The sequence below is a fragment of the Xylocopa sonorina genome, unplaced genomic scaffold, assembly GCF_050948175.1.
Source record: "Xylocopa sonorina isolate GNS202 unplaced genomic scaffold, iyXylSono1_principal scaffold0014, whole genome shotgun sequence".
Taxonomy (NCBI): domain Eukaryota; kingdom Metazoa; phylum Arthropoda; class Insecta; order Hymenoptera; family Apidae; genus Xylocopa; species Xylocopa sonorina.
The window spans coordinates 202,741-224,147 of record NW_027490090.1 but is presented as its reverse complement, the minus strand read 5'-3'; the positions used below and the strand labels follow the sequence as shown (position 1 = coordinate 224,147).

Genomic DNA, 21,407 nt, shown 5'->3' with positions numbered 1-21,407 from the left:
TTGGTTTTTTGATTTGATTTGGCAAATGCTTCCTATTTGTTAGTATTGTTCCTGACAAGTGGCATTTCAATTTCAATAACTCTTCAGCCAGGATAAAGCTGGTGTAGTACCGATCGGTGAACATGTGGTGTCCTTGGCTACCAGGTACTTTCTCCAGGAACATCGTATAAAGCTGCAGCGGTATTCTTGCAGATACCGGAAGGTCAGGCCTTATCAATTTCTCCGTGATAAGGCTTCCATAATAAGGAAGAATACCACAGATATAACCAGTATTTGAGTCTGCCATTGTGTAAACTCTAATACCCCATTTCGTTGGTTTCTTCGGATTATATGTAATAAAAGAAATCCGGCCTTTGAACTTGATAGTAGATTCATCCACACAAATTTCTTCTCCCGGTGTAAAATACTTCAAAAGCTTGGAATTTATATATTCTAGAAAGCAGCTTACTAGCTGCAACCGGGTTCTTGGACTTGCATCTCTTGTTGGGATTGTTTTTAGATGAAGCATCCGAAAAATCTGGCTGAATCTGTCTCTCGTAAATTTGTTTGAATAAAAAGGTATGTAACTGACATCATTCCGTGACCAGTACTCTTGCAAATTGGCGAGCGGCATTGTCCCCATATTTATTATAACGCCAATAAATGCCCATATTTCTTCAGTAGTCACATTCTTCCAAGTTCGCCATATCGAGTACAGTGATAGTCTTTTGTTTTCTAACTTTCTTCTAGCGTAATTATTTGTTTCTGTAACTACTTCATTTATGAGTTCATCGGTAAAAAATAGTTTAAAAAAAATCTAACGGTTCTTTCGTGTCTGCCAATATGTGCGGTCCTGCAGGATTGTTGCCGGCTATAAACGGTATTCTCTGGGGTATTTCTTCGGATTCTGGACAGCTAATCCATTCGGAACTGTCGGATTGTGGGACATCTTCAGCAACACTGTCATTGTCACTGCCACCTTCACTGTCTGTTATTCTTATTTTTCGACTTCTTACACCTCTTACTTCCTCATTCTCTTCATCACTGCTCGCGTTCTCTGTTTCGTCAAGCTCTCTGTGTATAGCTGTAATTTCCTCGTTTAGCAACTCTAAATCAAACTCATCTTCACTAGAGTTTATGTCGTTATCACGATTCATGGTAATGGGGATCAAAAACTTTAACTTTTCTAGACTCTTTGCCACGGCTGTCAGGTTCGAACTGAGACCAAAAATGCAGTCCGGTTCGTGGCTGCGTACTAATTTCAGATAAGAAAGTTTTATCTCCATTTGAAGGGATATCATTTTACACTTCATAAGATTATACAAAGAGAGCGTAGGAACCCGTGTCGAAGGAACTAAACGTAAACAACTATCGCCGCGCATCAAGTTACCGCAGCGTACGAAGTGGTGAGCGACAGTCACCTCTCGAATTGCGGCATAAAATCGCGTGGTGAGTGAGACTCACCTCTCGAGTGCAAAGGGTTAATACCCCGGGGAGCGCCAGTATCCCCGTGGTGGTCCCTAGAGACCAGTGCCCCCATCGTCCAAGCCCAATCGCGAGAACTGGGCGAGCCCCTTCGCCGCGTGCCGCAGCTTGAGGCTAGGGACTTTTTATGGAGGTTTATCCCCTCCTGGGCTCGCCAATGAAGGCAAGCCCCCCGCTCCGGCGGAACATGACCATCGGTTTACAGTATTACGACGGGGGCAACACCACCCCTGCCGAGGTATGGGATCCCCCCCCCTACCAGGACCAGAACTGGCCGTGGCCCCAGGGAGAGGGACCGCTTCAACCAATTTCACTCCTTTAACTTTGGGCTTTACAGACCTGCCAGAATTCGAAGATCCCACCGGCATCGCCCCAGAGCATCACGCAGGCTACTAAGTATCCACAATCCCCGAAAGCCAGAGCCCCGTTAGCCGCCGGAAAATTCCGGTGTTACCAGGTTCCACCACGTGGAGGTGGGGATGGCACATGTTGTCACAAACTGCAACAACTTTAGAACCCACTCCAACCTAACCTATTTTATTTTTTTAACGCAGGGAAATCCTCATGAATACCATGGATTTTTTGGGAAATCCATGGTTATGTCGGACTCTTACCGACTAAAACTCTGCGGTGGTCTCTCTGCACGTCGCGGAGGATAGCCGGGAACTCTTTCGAACACTTCCAGCTATCCACCTGTGCCCAGATCAAAGATCTTCAATCTTAAATTCGCTCTTTTTCGAGCTCGTCCTTTTAAAAGGCACCTGCCGCGCCCACCACGGTCGATGCCCTCGTCTAAAGCGAGCGTTAAATGGCACGTGCTTAACCCAAATCTGGGGCGTGTCTCGCTCGCTAAACGGTCCCTTGTTTATGACCCCCCCCCCCCCATCGTAAAACGTCTAGACGGAGGGTCGCCAAGAGTTGTCCTCTTCTTTAGGTATTTTTTAATTCTTCCACACCCGAATTCCAATTACAAAATTTAGTTATTCGTAGTTGTATTGAATTCGCGTGCGTTTTCTACTTCTCTTACTTCGTTCCTCCGTTCGTATCTTCTCGCCCGTGGCGACGAGATGGACGGTGGCGTCGAAGTTTCGCTTCCCGGTGAGTACTTTGAAGCGACTTTCACCTCGAAGAAGTGAAAGTCCCCTACCTTGAAGCAAAACGTGGCAAACATCCACGACGTCGGCCACGTAAGACTCGTCGAGCAGGGAGCGTATGCTCCCTTTCACGTTCGGCGGCTTCCTTCGCGGCCATAACTCTGTCGCAAAACAGAATTACGGCCCGCCAGCATCTCTAACTTTTCAGCATTTTTAGAAGAATGCTATTCAGTCAGAGATCCGTACCAATCTCCGCCGCAAGGGCATGACCGCAACGTTTCCCACGCTGAACAAAATTCCAATATGTGTTGCGCCGTGTCTTCTTGTTCCTCACAATGGAAACACGTAGCCGCGGCGTCTTTTCCGATCTTCTGCAGGTATTGAGCGAAACATCCATGTCCCGTCAATACCTGCGTCACTCTAAAGGTGAGCTGACCTTTCCTTTCTTTCACCCATTTTTCCAACATGGGTAGAATCGCCCCCACGGTTGTTTTTTATGTCTAAAGAAATCGCGATAGCGACTCCCTCATTTTCGATCGCGTTCTCTGCGAGAGTTTTCACTCTTTTAATCGCGTCGATCGTCGAACTTCCTTCTCGAAAGCCGTACTGCTTGTCATCCAGATCCGGCCCGACATGCGACAGGTGCTCGACGAGTCGATCGTGAACTATTCTTTCGAATAATTTTCCGATTTCGTCGAGCAAGACTATCGGTCTGTATGCGGACGAAGAGTCTTCGGGTTTTCCTGGCTTCCTGAGAAGGACCAATCTGCCGATTTTCCATCTTGTGGGAAGCATCTCGGTCTTCAAGCACATCAAGCAAATTCATTTCTTCAGTCTTGAGTCGAGGATGCAACATGTCATGAACTACGCACGTCCTGGGATTCCATCTGGTCCGGGCGCAGTGTTCTTCTTTATTATTCTTTTGATGACGCGGGCCATTTCTTCCTCGGAAACTTCGTATTCCTGTGACTAGGTGATCGGGTCGTTAATTCTCGAATTATGTAACATATTCGTAGAATTTTGGCTATTTGTCGCCGACGTTGGGTCCTCCGACGTTGGGTCTTCTGACGGGAAGAGCATGTCGACGACTCCTTCCAGGAACGAAGTCTTCATTATTTCCGTCAACGGGGGTGTCTATGGTCGTAATTTATTCATCACGATTTTATAAGGACGCCCCCATGGGTCCTCGCGCAGAGTTTCGAGCAGCCCGTCGCAGGCTCGTGCTTTCGACATTTTTATCGCGGCTTGCAACTCTATTTTCCTCTCCTTATAGATTTGATAGAGTTGCTGTCTTCTTTCCGGAATGGAATTTCGCCGTTTCCGGTATCTCGTGAAATTCCTCCGTGCGATCGTGGTGTCCGCTTGGAGGCGTGATATTTCATCACTCCACCAGTAAACGCGGTTACGAGGAGGGTTTGATTTTAATTTCGGCATACTTGCATTGCATGCAAGCGCGTCCGCCTTTCCATGCTGGTCCTCTCCTGTCACTTCAAGAATGAGGGCTCCTGTGAGAGCTTTCTTCGCCCTCACTTCTTCGATTCCAAGATCCTTCGAGTTTATCCGTTTCTTGGCCGTAGCCATAACGTCGGCATACGTGGCGGCGCTCCCTTGCGGGAGGGCAAGCGTCACGGCGGCCGTTGTCGGATTCCTTGGCGTTTTGGTCTCCTTCTTTTGGTTTTTTGTTTCCTGTGCCTGCTGCGTGTTTTTGGCGCCTTGTGTAGGCGCCTCCACTTTCTTCGGCGCGTCCTTCTTTGTATTCTCGGCCTTCTTGACTTTTCTGCCGAGGACTTGAGTCCACGGCGTTTCTTTTGCAGTTTTATCCGCAACTTTTGTGTTGGTTGCGGATTTTCCGGCGTTTTTGGCCGCCTCCCTGGCAACCTGCTTGTCTTGAATTTTCTCCATCCTCTTCTGGATGGAGGAAATTTTCTGGCGCGCGGATTTATTCTTCGCCGGCGCCTCGTCGTTCTTATTTGTCGGCGGAGGCGTTTTCTTTGCCTTTTCCGCCGTTTTGTCCGTTTTTTTCTCAGATGCGGTCCCTTTCGGTACGGGGCTTTCCCCTCGAGAAATATCCATCGACCTTTATGGTGGAGTAGTCGACTCTTTGGGCGCGAATCGAGCTTCCGCTCGTGCCCAGAAATCGTTCAGCCGGTCGCTCACCAGCTCGCCGATTTTCTCCATAAGGACGCTCCAGTCTACGTCCTTTCTCAACGAACTTGGCGCAGGTTCTTCCTGGCAGAAATCCCTTGAATTTCCGCTATTTTTCCTTGCTGCAATCGGCGAGGAGGGTCCTCTCGCCGATCGTTCTTCCAGCGCGGCGAGGCGTTCCCTCAACCGCGTGTTTTCTTCCTCCATTTCTTGGAGTCGCATACGGATCACGTATGGCTCCGTTTCCTCGTTTGGTGGGGGACGTTTTGTCCTCTGAACCACCACGGTGATCGCCGCGCGTAATATGCGCGCGGCGATCCTCATTTGTCTCTTAATCGTCTCGTTTAACTGGGACGATTTTGCGGCCACCATCTCCACCTGATTTGCGGCTTTTAATGCGGCAGCCGCTAAATCAGACGTCGACATGCGTCGCGCTTCTTCGTCATATTCCTCCTGCGGAGGAATGGGATTTGTGGATTTTCCCGCGGGCGGCTGGACGCACTCTCCGTAGAGAAGCTCTCTCGAGAGAGCTAACTCCGTTTCTTTTTCGATCTCTAGCTTTACGGCTTTTTTTGCCTCGGCTAGTCCGATGTATTCCCTCGTTGTGGGGGGACGCCTCCTCTTCACGGACGATCTGGAGGACGTTTCTGACGATACCGTCAGGATCGACGTCACAGAAGCGTCCGAATCCTCTTCTTGGATTATCCGCCGCTTGGCCTTTGCTCGTCGCGGGAGAACCGTCCTCTCGAACTTCCTCTCTTGGAAGTCCTCCGTGTCAGAGCTGGTCCGGGTCTGGATCCAGTCTGAAACATGACCACTAGGGCCTGCTCCCTCTCCCCCAGTCGCCGTGGTCGCGTAATCGCTCGAGGCCATGCTTGGCGCGCCAAGCAAGGTGTCGCGCGTTTTAATTTTACGCGAATCGGCCGCGCACAGGGATATTTTCTCCCGGGAGAAAATCACTCCGCGCACTGTCGTTCACTCCAGTGTGGAAAAAACCGCACTTTCCACCGAATTGTTCGCACTTCTTCTACTCACCGTTGCAGCGTAATTTCTTTCGCTGGGCCAAAGATGGCGCCACCTCTGTCCACGTTCGGCGAGCGTTTTTCTCCTTTTTTCATTGTTCTTTCCCCGCGGAGGGTTAAAACAACGTCCAAACAACACTTTTTAAATGGTTTTTGACACTCTAAGTACTAAAAAATCACTCGAAAGGGGCGAGAGAAGCTTCTTTAGTCGCAAAACGTGGTGGCGTGGCGTACGTGCCACGCCCGCTATCCAAGATGGCGGCGGTTACGCCCTGGCTTCTCTCAGCTGTTTTTCGTAGATTTTTTTACTTTTCTTCACTTTTCACAGTAACACGTGTGATACATCGTCTGTTGGGTGTCCTGGGAAGCGGCGAAGGTCACTTTCCGGCACTTATTCGCGGCGAAAACGTCACTTTCGCGAGGTTTACCGCCGCGCCACGTGGCAGGGGAGACGCTTACTCGTATTTCCCCTTTTTTCCTCTTAATTTCGCTACTTGCTCCTAGATTTTACTCTCGGAGCTTTCACGAAACACACACGAAAGGATGAAATCAAGGTTTCACCCTTTTTCAACTTAGAGTCGCGTTTTCACTTCCAGGGCTTACGGAGCCCACCGAAACACGTCCGTTCATTATGGCGGCTCGAACGGGACTCCCACTTAACCTAACCTTTTTTTTTTAATGTAGGGAACTCCTCATGGATCCCTCGGAGCTGGAGAACTCCGGGAAGTTAAGGCAAACGTCTACGATGTCAACCACGCAGGACTCGCCGAGCAGAGAATGTGCGCTCCCTTTCGCGCTCAGTGAAAATCTGCGTCATTCTGAAACTTAGTGCACCATTTCTTCTCTGTAACCACTTATTGATTATTGGACATAAGGCTCCTATAGTCCAGTGATTCGTATGGCGGCTTAAGACCGTTTTCCACTTCGTCATTGTTATTTTGCGCGCGTCTGCACGCAAATCTCTGGTGTTTGGACCTCTTCTTACCCCTCGCAGATTATCGTATACGTAAGAATCTTCTTCTGCGAGGAGTTCGATGGGCGCCATTCCCGCCAAAGCTATAGCTGCATCATACGATATGGTTTTATATCCTCTTATTACCCTTATCGCGATTCTCCTCCATGGTTTTTTCACCCTATTGATATTTTTCTTGCTTGCGGTAAGGGCAGAGCACCATATCGGAGAACCATACATAGCGATGCTTCGCACGACGCTAGCATACAGTCTTCGAACATTTTCGTTCGAGCCACCAAAATTTGGCATTAATCTGCTAAGTTTAAAGATAGATTTATCCAATCTTGGCGCCAGGCGGGCGAAGTGATTCTCAAAATTCCATGTTTTAATCTCAACCGATTTACCGGCTACTTTTACTCTCTGCCCGCAATTTGAGCTCCTTTTTCTTTCGAATGCGCTTACGAAAAGGAGAGCTTCCGTCTTGTCGACAGATTAGTTGTAGCCCGAGTTCCAGGAATTTTGACGTTACTGCCGCTATCCCCACTTCAGCTCGGCTAATGGTTCCATTCTTGCTTTTTCCGATGGAGAGCAACATCGTGTCATCTGCGTAACACGTAATGTGTACCCTCGGCGGAACTGACTCGCAAAGAGTTCCATTGTAACCAATATTCCACAGTAATGGAGCCAAGACTGATCCCTGTGGAACTCCGCGATCTGTGATTCTAGTTATCACTTTACCGTCGCGATTCCGATAGATAATCGCCCTTTCGTTCAAATAATCAATGAATTATCGCCCGTAAATAATTAGGAAATTCATGCATTAATAATCCTGTACGGATGGCCGACCATGAGAGGGAATTGAATGCGTTTTTTATGTCAAGCGACACAGCGAGCGCAATTCCTTCCATTTCCGTGGCCGCTTCCGCGATAGATTTTACCCTCCTTATCGCGTCTATCGTGGAGCGGCCCTCTCTAAAGCCAAATTGGCAATCTGCGAGGTCTGGTCCATCCGATTTCAGATGCTGGACGAGTCTGAATTGAATTATTCTCTCGAAGATTTTTCCGACTTCGTCCAGGAGGACTATCGGGCGATACGCGGACGGTGAATTCGCGGGTCTTCCCGGTTTATTAAGCAGAACCATTTTGCCTGTCTTCCACATTTTTGGAAACTTTCCGGTCTGCAGACATTCTGTATAGATTCTCTGCAGCCGGGGGCCGTAAAAAACGATCGCTTTCGTCCAAAATCGACCTGGGATCCCGTCCGGACCGGGTGCGGTGCATTTTTTCTTAAGTTTCTGCACCGCACGCGCGATATCCACCATTGTCACTTCCTGATTAATGTCACGGAAATTTCTAAAGCTCTCCAGCAGGTTAATATCACCACTTATAGAGTCTGTATCTCCTCGTGGGAATAAACTGTCCACTACCTCCTCGGGAAGCTCGTTACTCATCGTTTCCGTGATAGGGGGAGCCCATGGTCTTAATTTGTCCATAACTATTTTATATGGGCGCCCCCATGGATCTTTTTGCAGTGTGGATCGCAATTGTTCCCAGGATCGAGACTTTGGTTCCGAAATTCCGAGTTTAAGCTCGTTCTTTTTGCTTTTATATTTTTCGCAGAGCTGCTTTATTTTTTCCTCGCTTCTGCTGTTCTTACGACCTTTCTCTCTTTTGTATTGGCGGCGTGCGAGCGTGCATTCGGCTCTGTTTTTCGAAATTCCTTCCGTCCACCAATACACGGGTCTCCTCTGCGGGATCGATTTAATTCTCGGCATGCATGTATCGCATACCGAAGATAGTGATTCCATCGGGTCGTCTACTTCCTTTTCCACATTTATCGGACTTTCGTCCACCGTTGTCCATGTGGCAGCGATGGCAGCAGCCTGCAACAAATCCTCGTCCAGTTTTTTAACGGCCCATTTTTTTCGGTTGGTTATTCCGGATAATTGGACCGTGATCCGACAGGCTCTCTGTTAAGTCGACCCTCCAATCTGCAATTTTCCTTGCTGCGAGAATATTTCCGAAGGAGATGTCCACTATACTTTCCCCCTGTGGGCGGGAGCAAGTGGCCACCGCACCTTTGTTTAATAAAATTAATCTCGCAGCACTGGCCCACTCCAGAACCAAGTGACCTTTTTCCGTTGTATTTCTCGAAGACCACGCAGCCGCGTGTGCGTTAAAATCTCCGAGAACGAGCACCGGGCGATTTTTTGTTTCGTTATCATTTAAAACCACGTCCAGTTCGCCTAAAAAATGCTCGAATTTGGATATCGGCCAGCTTGGCGGTGCATAGATGGCCATAACCAACCACTCGCACCAGTTTACCGCCACGAAGCCGTTTCCTGCAACCAGGGGCGTAATTGGCTTGTATGCCGACAATGTGCACTGCGCGATTGCGACTTTTCCTGTCGTGTCTCCAATCCAGTACGGACTTTCAAGAATACGATATGGTTCAGCGATAACAACTAGTTCGATCTTGCGATTTTTCATTTCGCTGATAATCAAATCATGAGCTTTGGCCGCATGATTCGCATTTATCTGGAGGATATGGCACGTATCGGCGAATTTTATGCCGTATCCATCGCCTCCTCCTGGCTAATTTCCTTCTCCTGGTTTTCCTCTTCTATTTCGAGCGCTGCGAATCTATTTTCCACGGAGATTCCTCCTGTAGCGAGCTCGATTTTTTCCCCTCCACTGGTTCCTTTGCTTGTGGAGGGAATTGCGTTATCCTTAAGTATCATGGTTGTATCGCCGGTTTTGTGGAAGAACTTGGTGATCTTTTGCAGACCGTTTAACCTCTTGTCTTTGTCTTTGTTCTTGCTTTCCTCGTTTTTTAAATTTGTCGTGCTTCTTGCTGCAATTTTTGCAGATTTTGCTTGGTTGGCCCGGGCCCCGCACGCAGTGCCCCCAGCCCCAATTCGCCTTAGCGGCTCTGCACTCGCCTGCACGGTGTCCTTGCTTACCGCACCTGTAGCATAGTTCGCTGCGATCTTCCAGTGCCGTACACGTCTGCGCGACGTGCCCGGATCCCCAGCACTTATAGCACGCTTCTTTCCTGGTGTTTAATATCTGCACTTTGACGGTAGTCCATCCTATCGTGATTTTGCCTTTTTCGGCAATTTTTCTAGCTGCCGCGATAGGGCATTGCACCCATACGGTGTTAAGGCCCGTGTAGGTGCGTCTTAACGGCCCGGTTTTAATGTCGGTTTCCGCACATTCGCCAATTGTTGCTAAATTCCTGAGGACTTCGTCCTTCGAGATAGAATCCTCTATCCCGTGCAAACGAACTTCTCCCTTCTTCGTTGGTGTTGAAATTGTAACACCGTCTTCGGAGAGCGCAGCCCTCAGTTTCTCGGCCAGTATTGCGGCCTTGGCTTCGTTACTTTCTCCAGTTATCTCCAGAATCAAGCCCCCTGTCCTGGCTTTCTTCGGTTTGACCGACTGGATGCCAATTTCCTCGAGTTTTACCCTTTGTCTCGCCGCAGCCATGGCCTCCGCGTAAGATTTTACTTTAGAATCGGCGTTATTCACAGGAACTGTGATGACCACCGCAGCCGTTTTTGGGACTTTTGCCAGTTTTGGCGTCTCCTTTTTTGTTCTATTTATTCGCTCGGTCCTCGATGAGGCTTTTGTCATCAAATTATTATTATTATTTGATTTCTCGGATCTCGTTATTTCCACCGAGCTTGCCGCACTCTTCGCCTTTCTCCCCACGACTTTGGTCCATTTCGTTTCACCGGCAGATTTGGAGGCTTTTTTCGCCTCCTTGACTTTATCCTCCGCAACTCTGGCCGCCGGAGATTCTCTCACTCTTCTGTGGATGTCTAACATCCTCTTGTTTAAAGGTGACTCAACTTTCGCCTTCGCCAACCTTCTTTCTTCTTCGCGCTTTCCTCTGCACACCTTTGCGTTTGATACCAGGTGCGATGCTCTGTGAGGCGCCATTTTCTCTCGTATTTTGCTTGTATCTGCGATTTCTGTTGTTTTCCTCGCTTTTAGTGTGCTCGAGGCCACTTTTGTTTGCGAGTCCACATTTTTCTTCTTGACTAATTCATTCTCAATCTTCTCGAATCTACTCGAAATGAGCGTATCTATGTGCTTGAGAATTGCGTTGAGTGGAAAGTCCACTGCCCGTGCTGTTCCGTCTGAACTCGTCGCGTGTGATTTTTCCTTGCTTTTCTTCGGGCTGCCACTCGGAGAAGAACGGCTGTTATTTTCCTTTCCTGTTCTGTTTTTGCGTTCGTTCGCCATTTCGGAAAGTTTATCCGTTAATTCGGATAGTTTCGCACTCAGTAAGTCCACTTGCTTCCTTAATTGTGCCTTTTCCACCGCCAGGGAGCTGATTCCCCCTTCCATATCATTGCTTAAAGAAAATGGTTATAATGAGAGGTTGGCAATAAAGAAACCATATACCATAATGGAGTGACTTCATTTTCGTCGACGAATCGAAATTGAACGCATCTAGTTCGGATGGACGACATATGGCGTGGCGTATGCGAAACGAAACTTTAAAACCAAAAAATTTGTTACGAAGGACAACAGTGTAGCTTTATTTCAGTGCTATATTTATTATATAATGTAAACTGTTACATAGTGATGGATTATGTTATACAGACATTTGTACGTACCACGTGTATGTGTATTAGCGTATGCTTGTTGGATTATTTCAACGTGTGAATGTAGAACCAAAAATGAATCTTGTGTTAAGAAATAGAATCACATCTTTTATGTGGTACAATATACGAGTATTTTTTCCACAGATTGTATGTATGTAATCAATAATATATAGTATCATTATACACGTTCACTATTAATCTATGAACGCAAATAGTAAGGTAATCCGGGAGTTAATTAGGCTGGATCAATCACAAGGTACTTCTGTACGACTGTAACTGTCGAATGCGGAAAAACAACACCGATATTGTTGGAAATGGGTTTAGAATATAACTAATGCCAATTTATAATTTATGATATTCTTTACCTTTTTTAAACTTTATTTTTTTTAAGCCAGAGAGCCGATGACTTGAAACATTGGAGACTAATGTTGGAGAATTTCAAGGCTCTATCGTCTTTTATATAAATGGAGCTTAGTAATACGTACGTCGTAAAAAGTCCCATCTCATCTCATTTGAGAATAGTAGACTAATTTTTCTATTTGATTTCGCTACTGTCTCTCGTGTTTCGAGAATACGATGAAAATCCTTATTTACATATAGTAAGGCAATAAAGTAAACAAATCTCGCATCATTACAGGTATGTCTTATTATTATAGTAATTTTAGGACAATTTAGCAACAGAGCAATAACGGTTTAAAAGCTAACTGCTTTCAGCCTATAGTTATACTATTTACGTTTACTACATACTATTGCTATTTACTCTTTACGTTTCAGCATATATTCGTGAACGTTCGAAATATCGTTGACGTTTGAATGACCTAACTCGTTATTATCTTTAATTTCCATGGGTATCGCCTTAGTAAAGATGCGAATGGAGTTTAAATCAGCGATCAGTTGATATCGTTTGCCTTTATATGATATTGTAGCGGTAGTCACGTTCGTTTTATCCGACCGTTCCACCGCTCGATCAGCTGCACACGCAATCATATACATCATTGTGCCAGATACGTTACACTTTGTACTTACTACCAACTTTTCGTCGTCCTCTCTAAACGCGACATGAACATGTTTACCGGATGAAGCTACAATTGCCCCGGTTAAATTTGGTTGGTTATAAGTATACGTGGTCCCTGAACTATTAATCTTTTTCCGAATATAACTAGTATCCTTTAATTCGTGGGCTGTGGAAATGCTGGAATTTGATGTCTGGAAACCTTTCTGATATTAATTTTAATCGTTCCAAGTAATTGTCGGGTATAGTATCAGGTCCGTTTATTTTCGAATCTATAATGTCCGGCACTTTATTCTTCCTGGATAACAGCATATCGAATATCACGTACTCGTTTTTTTCTTTGAAGATAAGTATCAGATTCGTTTGTATATCCTTTTCGATGGTTAACGGTAAGATAACGAATTGATGACCATCGTGTACCAGTATAACGCAACGCGTGACGAGTACAACCGTTCGTTTGAATTTCGACACTTGAATTTTGACGTAATTGACATCGTCAACATTTTTTTTTATCAGTCTTGCATACGGTGTCTAATGTTTTTCAGCTCGTAGTAAATGGTCATAGAGTAATTTAATTTCATGTTGCACGATGAAGCGTAAAGCTTGTATGTCAGCTGGGAAACGATTCTAAATCTTTCGTATATTCCAATAGTATACCATCAGGCGGCAATGGGGTATTACTTCTGTCACGTTTTTCATCCCTTTCAATCGTGTCTGGTTTTACTAAATCGTTAAGCATGATAAACCCGGAATATGTGGCAAGAAAGCACTTTAACGCTTCTTTTGAAAATTCAACAGCGATGTTTGCAGTTTCGATTTCGTTTATGCATTCCAGAGTTAGTTGTAACATCACTCTTCTTTGTTTTTGTCCCTTAGTTCATTATTCTTAAGGGCTGTAACAGATTTGCTACAGTTAGCTTTGATGATTCGTTGTCTTTTGCTTCGGTTCAGCAGTTCTTCGATAAAGCTCAAATAGCCCAACTATTTATATTTTGTATTTTGAACTATCGTCTCCTTAAACTTTTTCCATATTATTTGAATTAATTGCAACAAAGATATAAACTCGGTTCTGGATTTTCGTTTGTTGATACGAATAGTATCTATTTTCAGAGCCGGTTGCGCGATACTGCTCGGCAGTACGTTCTCGCGTTGTGTAATGTCATTAACGATCTCTATATCGTTATTACCATCCCTTATCACCACTGACTCTTTGACGGGTGTAAAGAGTAGTTTAATCAACTCCATCAAATATAAGTTCTCTGCAAGAGGATAAGAAATACGTGATGTAACTGGGCACAGCGCGTCCTTGGCGAAAAGGGATCCGTTTGGAGTAACTATTATCACTTGTGCTTGTGCATATGTACATATGCTTGTTCGTAAACGCTTAGACGATAAAATACTACACGCGAAATTGGAACTTCGATTGGGAATTTTGTTATTACTATCTATATGACAAATTCTTTAATAAATAGGGAGATTAATCTGGCCAAATGTAACAAGGACCAAACGTACGAAACTCGGATAACGATCATGCAGCTCGGAATATTTCTTTTTATACAGATAATATCGATTGTTTCATGTATAACAATGCAATTTCTTCCATTTCTTTTTCATAATTTCATTCTAATTTATCCGTAATGATTCTATCTATGAGCGTCTTCTGTTTCTTTACATTGGTCACAGCTACGCTTACTCGTTTACCCATTAGTGATTGGTAAGTAACAGCTGTGTTGTTGTTAGCGGAACTGGTCGACGGTTGTTGGCTCATGACTTGCTTCATAATAAAATTCTCAATTTTATCCCCTATAGACTTCGTGTGAAGCATGCGTTGGTTCTGTTCGAACTGCTCCATCTATAAAATAGTAATCCTGTCCCTATCTACTTTCTAGCGAAGACACCGCGGAAAAACGATCGCCGTGGCACTGCTGGGTTTTTCCTCTCCTGATCCAGAGGACGGCTATTCGTTGGCAAGTGGATAGGAAGCACATTCGCGGATACCCTCGTGGCGTGGTAGCAGGCTCGCACCCCCTCCAGGGGCCTGATTCAGAATAGCCCATCTATAAAATAGACGAAATCGTGATAAGTATAAAGCACAGGGTTACATGACTATGTCTTATACTATTCGCGGATTTGCTTTCCACAGCTTGTATGTATGTAATTTATTCATTTATTTTTTTTACTATATTGCATCTACAACTAGTTTCATTGAGCTAACCAGAAAATTTGATGGATTAAATGATTCGCATGCAGTAAGCGCTCATAGCGATTACCGTGATCATTATATGTATATGATGTTCCTATTCTTTACTTCTGCAGGTTGGCTTGTTCCTTTTTAGTCTTCCGTGTTGCGGAATGTAATTAAGACTCTTGATGATTTCGTTGGGGTGATTTAATATTCGTTTCGTGATACCTTTTCGTTAATAATAACAGCAGTTCCTCCGTTATTAATGCTATATAATTATATAATAATTAACGCTATATATTTTGTAGTTGTGAATATTAAAATATCTTTTGCCGGTAAAATGAGTTACAGAAATTAGGAAAATGTGTATCTTATTTACATTTAGGATTAATTCTACTTCTCGTTTGCGTTGATGCAAGCCGTTAACATTCCTCTAACTCGCTCTATACTCAATCGCTTTTCACTCTTCTCCTCGATGTGCACTCCGTCGCTGTTCGCTAAACACTGACTAATCTTACGCTATTGCGGCTCGCTAAATACTGAACCTCTTGCTCCCACAATTCACCCTGTTCATTCCTCCGGTATCCATTCCTCAGACTATCGCGGTCACGTACAAACCATTCCTGACATCCTCAGTCACAAGATCCTGCCACTAGGCCCTGCGGAATATCATTATTAAAAAAAAACATTATTACCGTGTCATTACTGCCGTGTCATTAAAGAAAGCTTGTATACATTTGAAAGCTATGTTTTATTAACACAATTACGATGTAAAGAATATAACAATACATAAAAATAACAATTATCTTTTAAAATTCTTCATAGTATGATACCATGAAAAGCAATCCCCAAGATGCATTCGTGGCTTGCCAGGACAAGTATCGCAATATTCACTGGTTTCATGCCTTTCACCTTTCTTCAGATGCAGAAGATGAAGCTCTCGATCTTTCTTGTCGAAAATCGTTAACTAGTTGATCTACTAGCAGTTTCACATATTTCAAATGTGTCAATGGTTTCTCATTTCGATTTTTTTTTACAGTCTTATATATAATATATGAATTGATCACACAGACTTCCATGCCCCAAAAAAACATTTTCCTCCACCACCTCAGTGATTTTCTCAAAAAACAATACGTGGCTGCGTATTGATCGGCTCGATCAACGCCGCCCATGGAAGCTGTATAGCTTACAATTGCATTAGGTTTCCTAATGTTTATCTCCTTCCCTCCTCGCAGAATTCATCTTGCTGTCATCATTCCAGCATCATTCCACGTGCTCAAAAGGGAAACGACTCTTTTGCCTTTCCAGGCTAAAAACATGGCTTCCCCTTTTTTTCTAATAAAGATTTCCTGCTGTGAAAACTTTTTTTTCGGTAGCTTTGGAATACCTTTTCTATTTGTTTTTATAGTTCCAGTTAAGTGGCACATCATTTTCATTAATTCCTCTGCCAAAGGTATACTGGTATAATACCTGTCCGTAAACAGATAATATCCCTCTGCCTCGGAAATTTTATTTAGGAGTTTCTGATACAAATGTAGCGGAATCCTTGTCGTAACCGGTAGATCCGGACGAACAAGACGTTCCGACGTGAGACTTCCCCTTAAACTGCACTATCGATTCGTCCACACAGATATTGTGCATAGTTATTCGTTCGTCTTATTATATCATCAATAAGATCATCCGTGAAAAAAAGCTTGAAAAATTGGATCGGTTCAGGAGAACCGTACGATAAATCAGACTTAGGCTCAATAGCGGTGGTCTGGTCGCCTTTCAAATTTCATTTTTTTGTGTTTTACGCTGACAGACAAAAATACGATTGAAAGAAACGGAGCAAGCTCGGTCGCCAGACCGATGACACTTATCGTTAGCGCGTGCCGAAACATCTTCCTACCCGTATAAAGATACAATGTTGCCTGTAGATGCTGGCGTGCCGTGTCGCCGCAGCGGCGACAACGGAGTGCTATGGGTTAATAATGCTGTTGAAATACATGCAAATGATACAATCTTGATCCATGCGTGATCTGTATAGAGGAGAGATGAAAGTGGTAAATATAAGATTGCGAGAAGGAGCAAAATATTTTATTCCGAGAATAATCGTAGCGAGAAAGAGTATAAGGAAGTTTTGGTTTTTTTTTTCTACGATATATATTAATTTCTTACTGAAGAGGAGAATTACTCAGCCACAAACCTCAATATATCTACAAATGCTAATTAGGTGGATAAATTATTTCCCCTTAGCAATTTACCCTTACAAAAACATTCTATTACCGTTTCATTAGCTACCATTACTTTTAAATATTTTGCTTTTAACATAAATGAACTTGTACCACTTTCAAAATGAACGGCTAAGTGTCGGGACTAAAAGCTGATTAATAGACTATCGGTTGAGTAAGCGTCGACTAAAAAACGATTAATAAGCTACCCTCCGAGTAAAAGCATTGGAAACAAAAACCAATTACTAATAGGTAAAATATACCTACAATTTATATCACAAATTTCTAAACAACGTCCAAAATAAATTTCTGGTCGTAAACAAAATAGATTAAATTAAAAGCGTTGAGATACGTTGTTAAAATTACTATAAAAAATTAACTAAGCCACACCATTGCATCAACCTTAAATATTCAGGCGCCATTAGATTGCAGCTTGAAGTGCGTGACACAAGTAATTCGAGGCCAACTCAAATTACAAACTTGTAAACGCTGAACAAGAATAGTACTGCACTTTCATCATGTATACCGTAAACAATTGAAATATAATAGTGAATGTACTTGCTTGATATGTGCTTGGAAAACAGAAAATGAATGAATGGGTTCCCGAAAATCCCACACCTGGAAATTACTGACCTCGCTCGTGACGTGTCGATACATGAGAAAGTTCCTGATCATGTTCACGTAACGTATGAATAATTTCTCCAGTTTGTACGGCATTAAAATTTGCTGTCTATCCCAAGACGCTGTAACTACTTGTTCCGCATCAGGTAGTCTGCCTGCTACACTTATAATCATCAACACTTGCATGGCCTAGCAATTCTCCTACCAGAGTCCTGAAACATTTCAGATTATAATTAGCTATCAAGTTTTTCGAATTTCTATATCTTTTATCTATGAAGTGGGAACTTGGAAATCTGAAGCAATTATGTGCCACAAATTACTGCACAATGTATATATAAATTTCTCTTAATAAGTTTTTTAAAAAAGATCGAACTCAGCACGCACTATTGCCGTTTAACACATTGCAAGCGGCAAACAGTGATCACGGTCTAAGAAAAACAATAGCTGAAAGTAACGAACTTTAATCTCCGTTACATGACACTGCAGATAGGAGACTTATAATCACAGTTCGAAAAGAAATAAACGTTGGAATCAGGGGACCTCCAATTTCAGTTACGCGATAGACAACAGTTCGTCTTTTAGTTACAAAATTCAGTTTCTTCGTAAATTAGCAAGTTAACTACAGCACGCGAAAAAACAGAATTTGCCCGGTGCAGTTTGAAGAACGTGAAAACCGTAACGTTTGAAGTGCCAATAATACATACATTTAGTAAAATCTCTGAGTCACATTAGCATTTGTCTAGTCTAGGCTAGCGGTTAACAGTACTATAAGTGATACTGGAATTTTCTATGCTAAAATACTATGCTCTAATACTTCTTTTATTATTTATATTAGTTACATTATATTATTTATATTAATTAATTATTGTATTACATATACTCTCTATTTGCCCATTAAAGATTTAGAACACGGACATGAATGAAAAAAACAAGAAAATTCGACGAAGAGGACATCAGATTGATCTCTTCCTGATCGGTTCTTAGTACATTAATCTCTTTTTCTATATCAACAAGTATAAACATTTGAAACTGATAATGAGATACGTAATCTACACGTCAAGAAAGCAATGCTATAAGTCACTTTATAGAACACCTTGTATGTTTAACATAGAAGTTGGTCTTATAGTGAGATACTTAATGCCTTGTATGTCTTCTAATACCAACTTCAGAAGAAGATCTTCTATGAAACGTTGTCTGCTGTTCTAGTAATTTGGAAAATAAAATACATTTATAAAAAAATTCTAATTATTAATATTAATATTATGATGCAATTATAATAAAGTAAATGACACTTCTTATTTAAAAAAACAACGCAGAATTCATTTTTATTTTAAATAAAAAATTGAATAATTCTTTTAGAATAAAATGTATGTATAGATCACATGTTCTTGTATTCACATGCATGTAAGAAAATAAGTAATTGGACACATCCAGTAATTGCATTCTATAAACGTTTAAAAAATATGTCTTCCACACTTTACTTAATTTGCATTTAGTATTTTTAAATAATAGTATACATATAGTTCATATATCTGTATTTTATTAAGATTTTGTACATTTTAACTATTATTTATTTTACAAATTCAATGCAATGCTGTTTGGCACAATTGACAACAATATCTTGTTTCGCACCTTTTTCCATTGCACGAACAAACTTTACATTGTTTGGTTGGGAACTTTTTTTTGCCTTTACTCGTTATTGGTCCCAATATATGCCGTTTCATATTCCCAGAGAGTCTCCATGGTGGGTCGACACGTAGGTGATTTGTTGTATTTGGAATAGTTTGTTCTACATCCATAAATGTATCCGTTGATTTTTCTTCCGTCGTCCACAATTTCATCACGGCAAGTAGAAAATCTTTATATTTAATTTTTTCATCATTACACGAATTATAAATCTTCAATGCATTGAACAGGCCGCAGTTGACGATATACAATATTACCTTTTTAGGCCATTTAATTGTTTTTCTCAATATTGAGTAATATGATAGATATTGATCTGCAAGATCTACACCGTTCATATTTAAATTATAATCAACAATGCATTTCGGTTTTTGTATAGTTTTATATTTTCCAGTGCATTCAACCATTTCAAATTTATGAATTGTCGAAATCATTCGAACCTCTCTCTTATCTTTCCAAATTTGCAACAAAATATCACCTTTCCGTTTAAAAACAGAACCGTTAAAACTAAAAAAAAGGGGAGACTGTTTTCAAACATTTTGGCAATCGATTGGCGCGTATTGTGCCACATATTCGTATTTTATTTTGTAATAAATGTTTGGCAATGTTCAAAGTATTATAATAATTATCCATGTAAAGATGGTGCCAATATCCAAAATACGGTGTAAGAATCGTTGTTACCGTGTCTCGCATTTTTTTGCCTTGCCCACAATAAATTTCAATTGCATTCAATTGCATATGTATCCCGTCTGACTCTCCGACAATACTCGTACGAGTATTCCATATTTAGTAAGTCTACGTGGATTGTACGTTTTAAATTTTAATTTTCCCCGCCAAGGGATCATGGCTTCGTCTAGCGAAAGGTTCTGATGCGGAGTATAAACGGTTTTAAATTTTTCTAGTAGGTAATTATAAACAGGTTCTATTTTGTAGAGCCAATCACAATTTTCATTCATTTTCGTATTATCGTTGAAATGTAAATACCTCGTAATCTGATCAAATCTGTTCCTACTCATTAATTTTGAAAAAATAGGTGTTGTCAAATATGGATCCACGGACCAGTATTCTTTGATGTTATCCTTTCTTATTTGTCCCATCAAAATAAATATTCCGAACAAATTCTTTATTTCGGAACATGAGACATTCCTCCATTTTCCTTGTTTATGAATAGCCTTATATTTATGTACATTTTGTAAGTAATAGCGATTTGTTTCGTCAGTAATAATTTGGAAGAATTTATTGCCAAATATACAATCAACAGCTTCTTTCACGCTGCAGCTTCTTTGTAAGGATGTTGTACTACAAAATCTTTCAAAAGGTTCCAGATTTGGAAACGTATCCACATTTGTCCAATCTTCAATTATATACTCATCAGCCTCCACTGGCCAGTTAATAGCCATTTAAGAATTGACTCGCTTATGAATTAACAGATAGCTAATATTGATTTATACACACTTTGAAAATTTCTCGATCTGTTTAAAATGAGAAATTAAATTTTCTTTAAATGTTTCCATGTGTAATTTAATTATTTATTTTGTTTGTTGTCCCTCTCCATCGCATGAAAAGAATTTTCTTCATTATATTATAAAAAGTTATGTGTTAAGCTATTTATAAAGTTTCCAAATAATTTCTTTGTGCGGTTTCTTTTGTTCTGTCTCTATTTACTGCACAATAACAAGTTCGACTGTACACGCAAAAATACCGTAAAACAAAGAATAACTTTCAGAAACAATACATTGTGCTGCTTTAATTTGCTTGATTTGAAGGTATTTACGAGTATAATCTACAATGTAGGTATATGTATTATATATTATATTGTTTCAATGCTTCTGCTTATCTTGACGCTAGTATTTCCTTTTATTAATGACTACTTTAAAGTAGTATACATTTTATAAACTTCCTAGCAAATCAGACTGTATGAATGCAAACAATGCTTTCTATTCTGGTATCGTCAAATCTATATTGTCCAATTAACAGGTTACAAATTTTACTCACAGATTTCAACAATGTATTTGAAGGGCCATCAAAGACTTTATGTAAATAATAAGATAATTGAAGAATAAATATATTATAGAAACTAAAATTACATGTTGGTAATGCTTTTTGCAAATCAAAGGAGGAAGCAAAATAATAATCCGAATTACGTGATACTTGCTCCTGAGCTTGTTTTAGTGAATTTCTAGCTGATTCTGCTAGTCTTAAATGGGCATCGTGTTCTCCGGTGAGTTTATTCTTTTCTTCATCGTTATTCGATGCTTTAATTTTAATGTTTAATAAGTCGCATTTTTGGCATGTATCTTTGCGCGGTTGGTGGAAATGTAAATTAAAATCTCTTTTAAATATTTTCCTATAAGTCCACTCATTAACGGCTTTTATTCCATTTTCCTCGCAGTGAAGCACGTA

The 21,407-nt window shown here is 41.8% G+C and overlaps 1 protein-coding gene across 1 annotated transcript; it reads right to left on the bottom strand.

Moving 5' to 3' along the window:
- Window positions 1-6,473: 6,473 nt before the first annotated feature.
- Window positions 6,474-11,158, bottom strand: LOC143431873 (uncharacterized). The gene is made up of 7 exons (XM_076908852.1): window positions 11,091-11,158; window positions 9,641-11,040; window positions 9,263-9,531; window positions 8,661-9,215; window positions 7,524-8,560; window positions 7,082-7,441; window positions 6,474-6,990 (listed from the first exon to the last, which is right to left on the bottom strand). Exons 1-7 carry the CDS (start codon window positions 11,156-11,158, stop codon window positions 6,474-6,476), a joined length of 4,206 nt encoding a protein of 1,401 aa, XP_076764967.1.
- Window positions 11,159-21,407: the final 10,249 nt, after the last annotated feature.

Excerpts from the sequence above, each read along its gene's own strand:
- LOC143431873 (XM_076908852.1), bottom strand. The coding sequence starts at position 11,158 with ATGTCGTCCATCCGAACTAGATGCGTTCAATTTCGATTCGTCGACGAA. Across the intron at positions 8,561-8,660 it reads GGAAAATTGCAGATTGGAGG|GCTGCTGCCATCGCTGCCAC; the intron begins GTCGACTTAACA and ends GATTTGTTGCAG. Across the intron at positions 7,442-7,523 it reads GCATTCAATTCCCTCTCATG|GGCGATTATCTATCGGAATC; the intron begins GTCGGCCATCCG and ends TTTGAACGAAAG.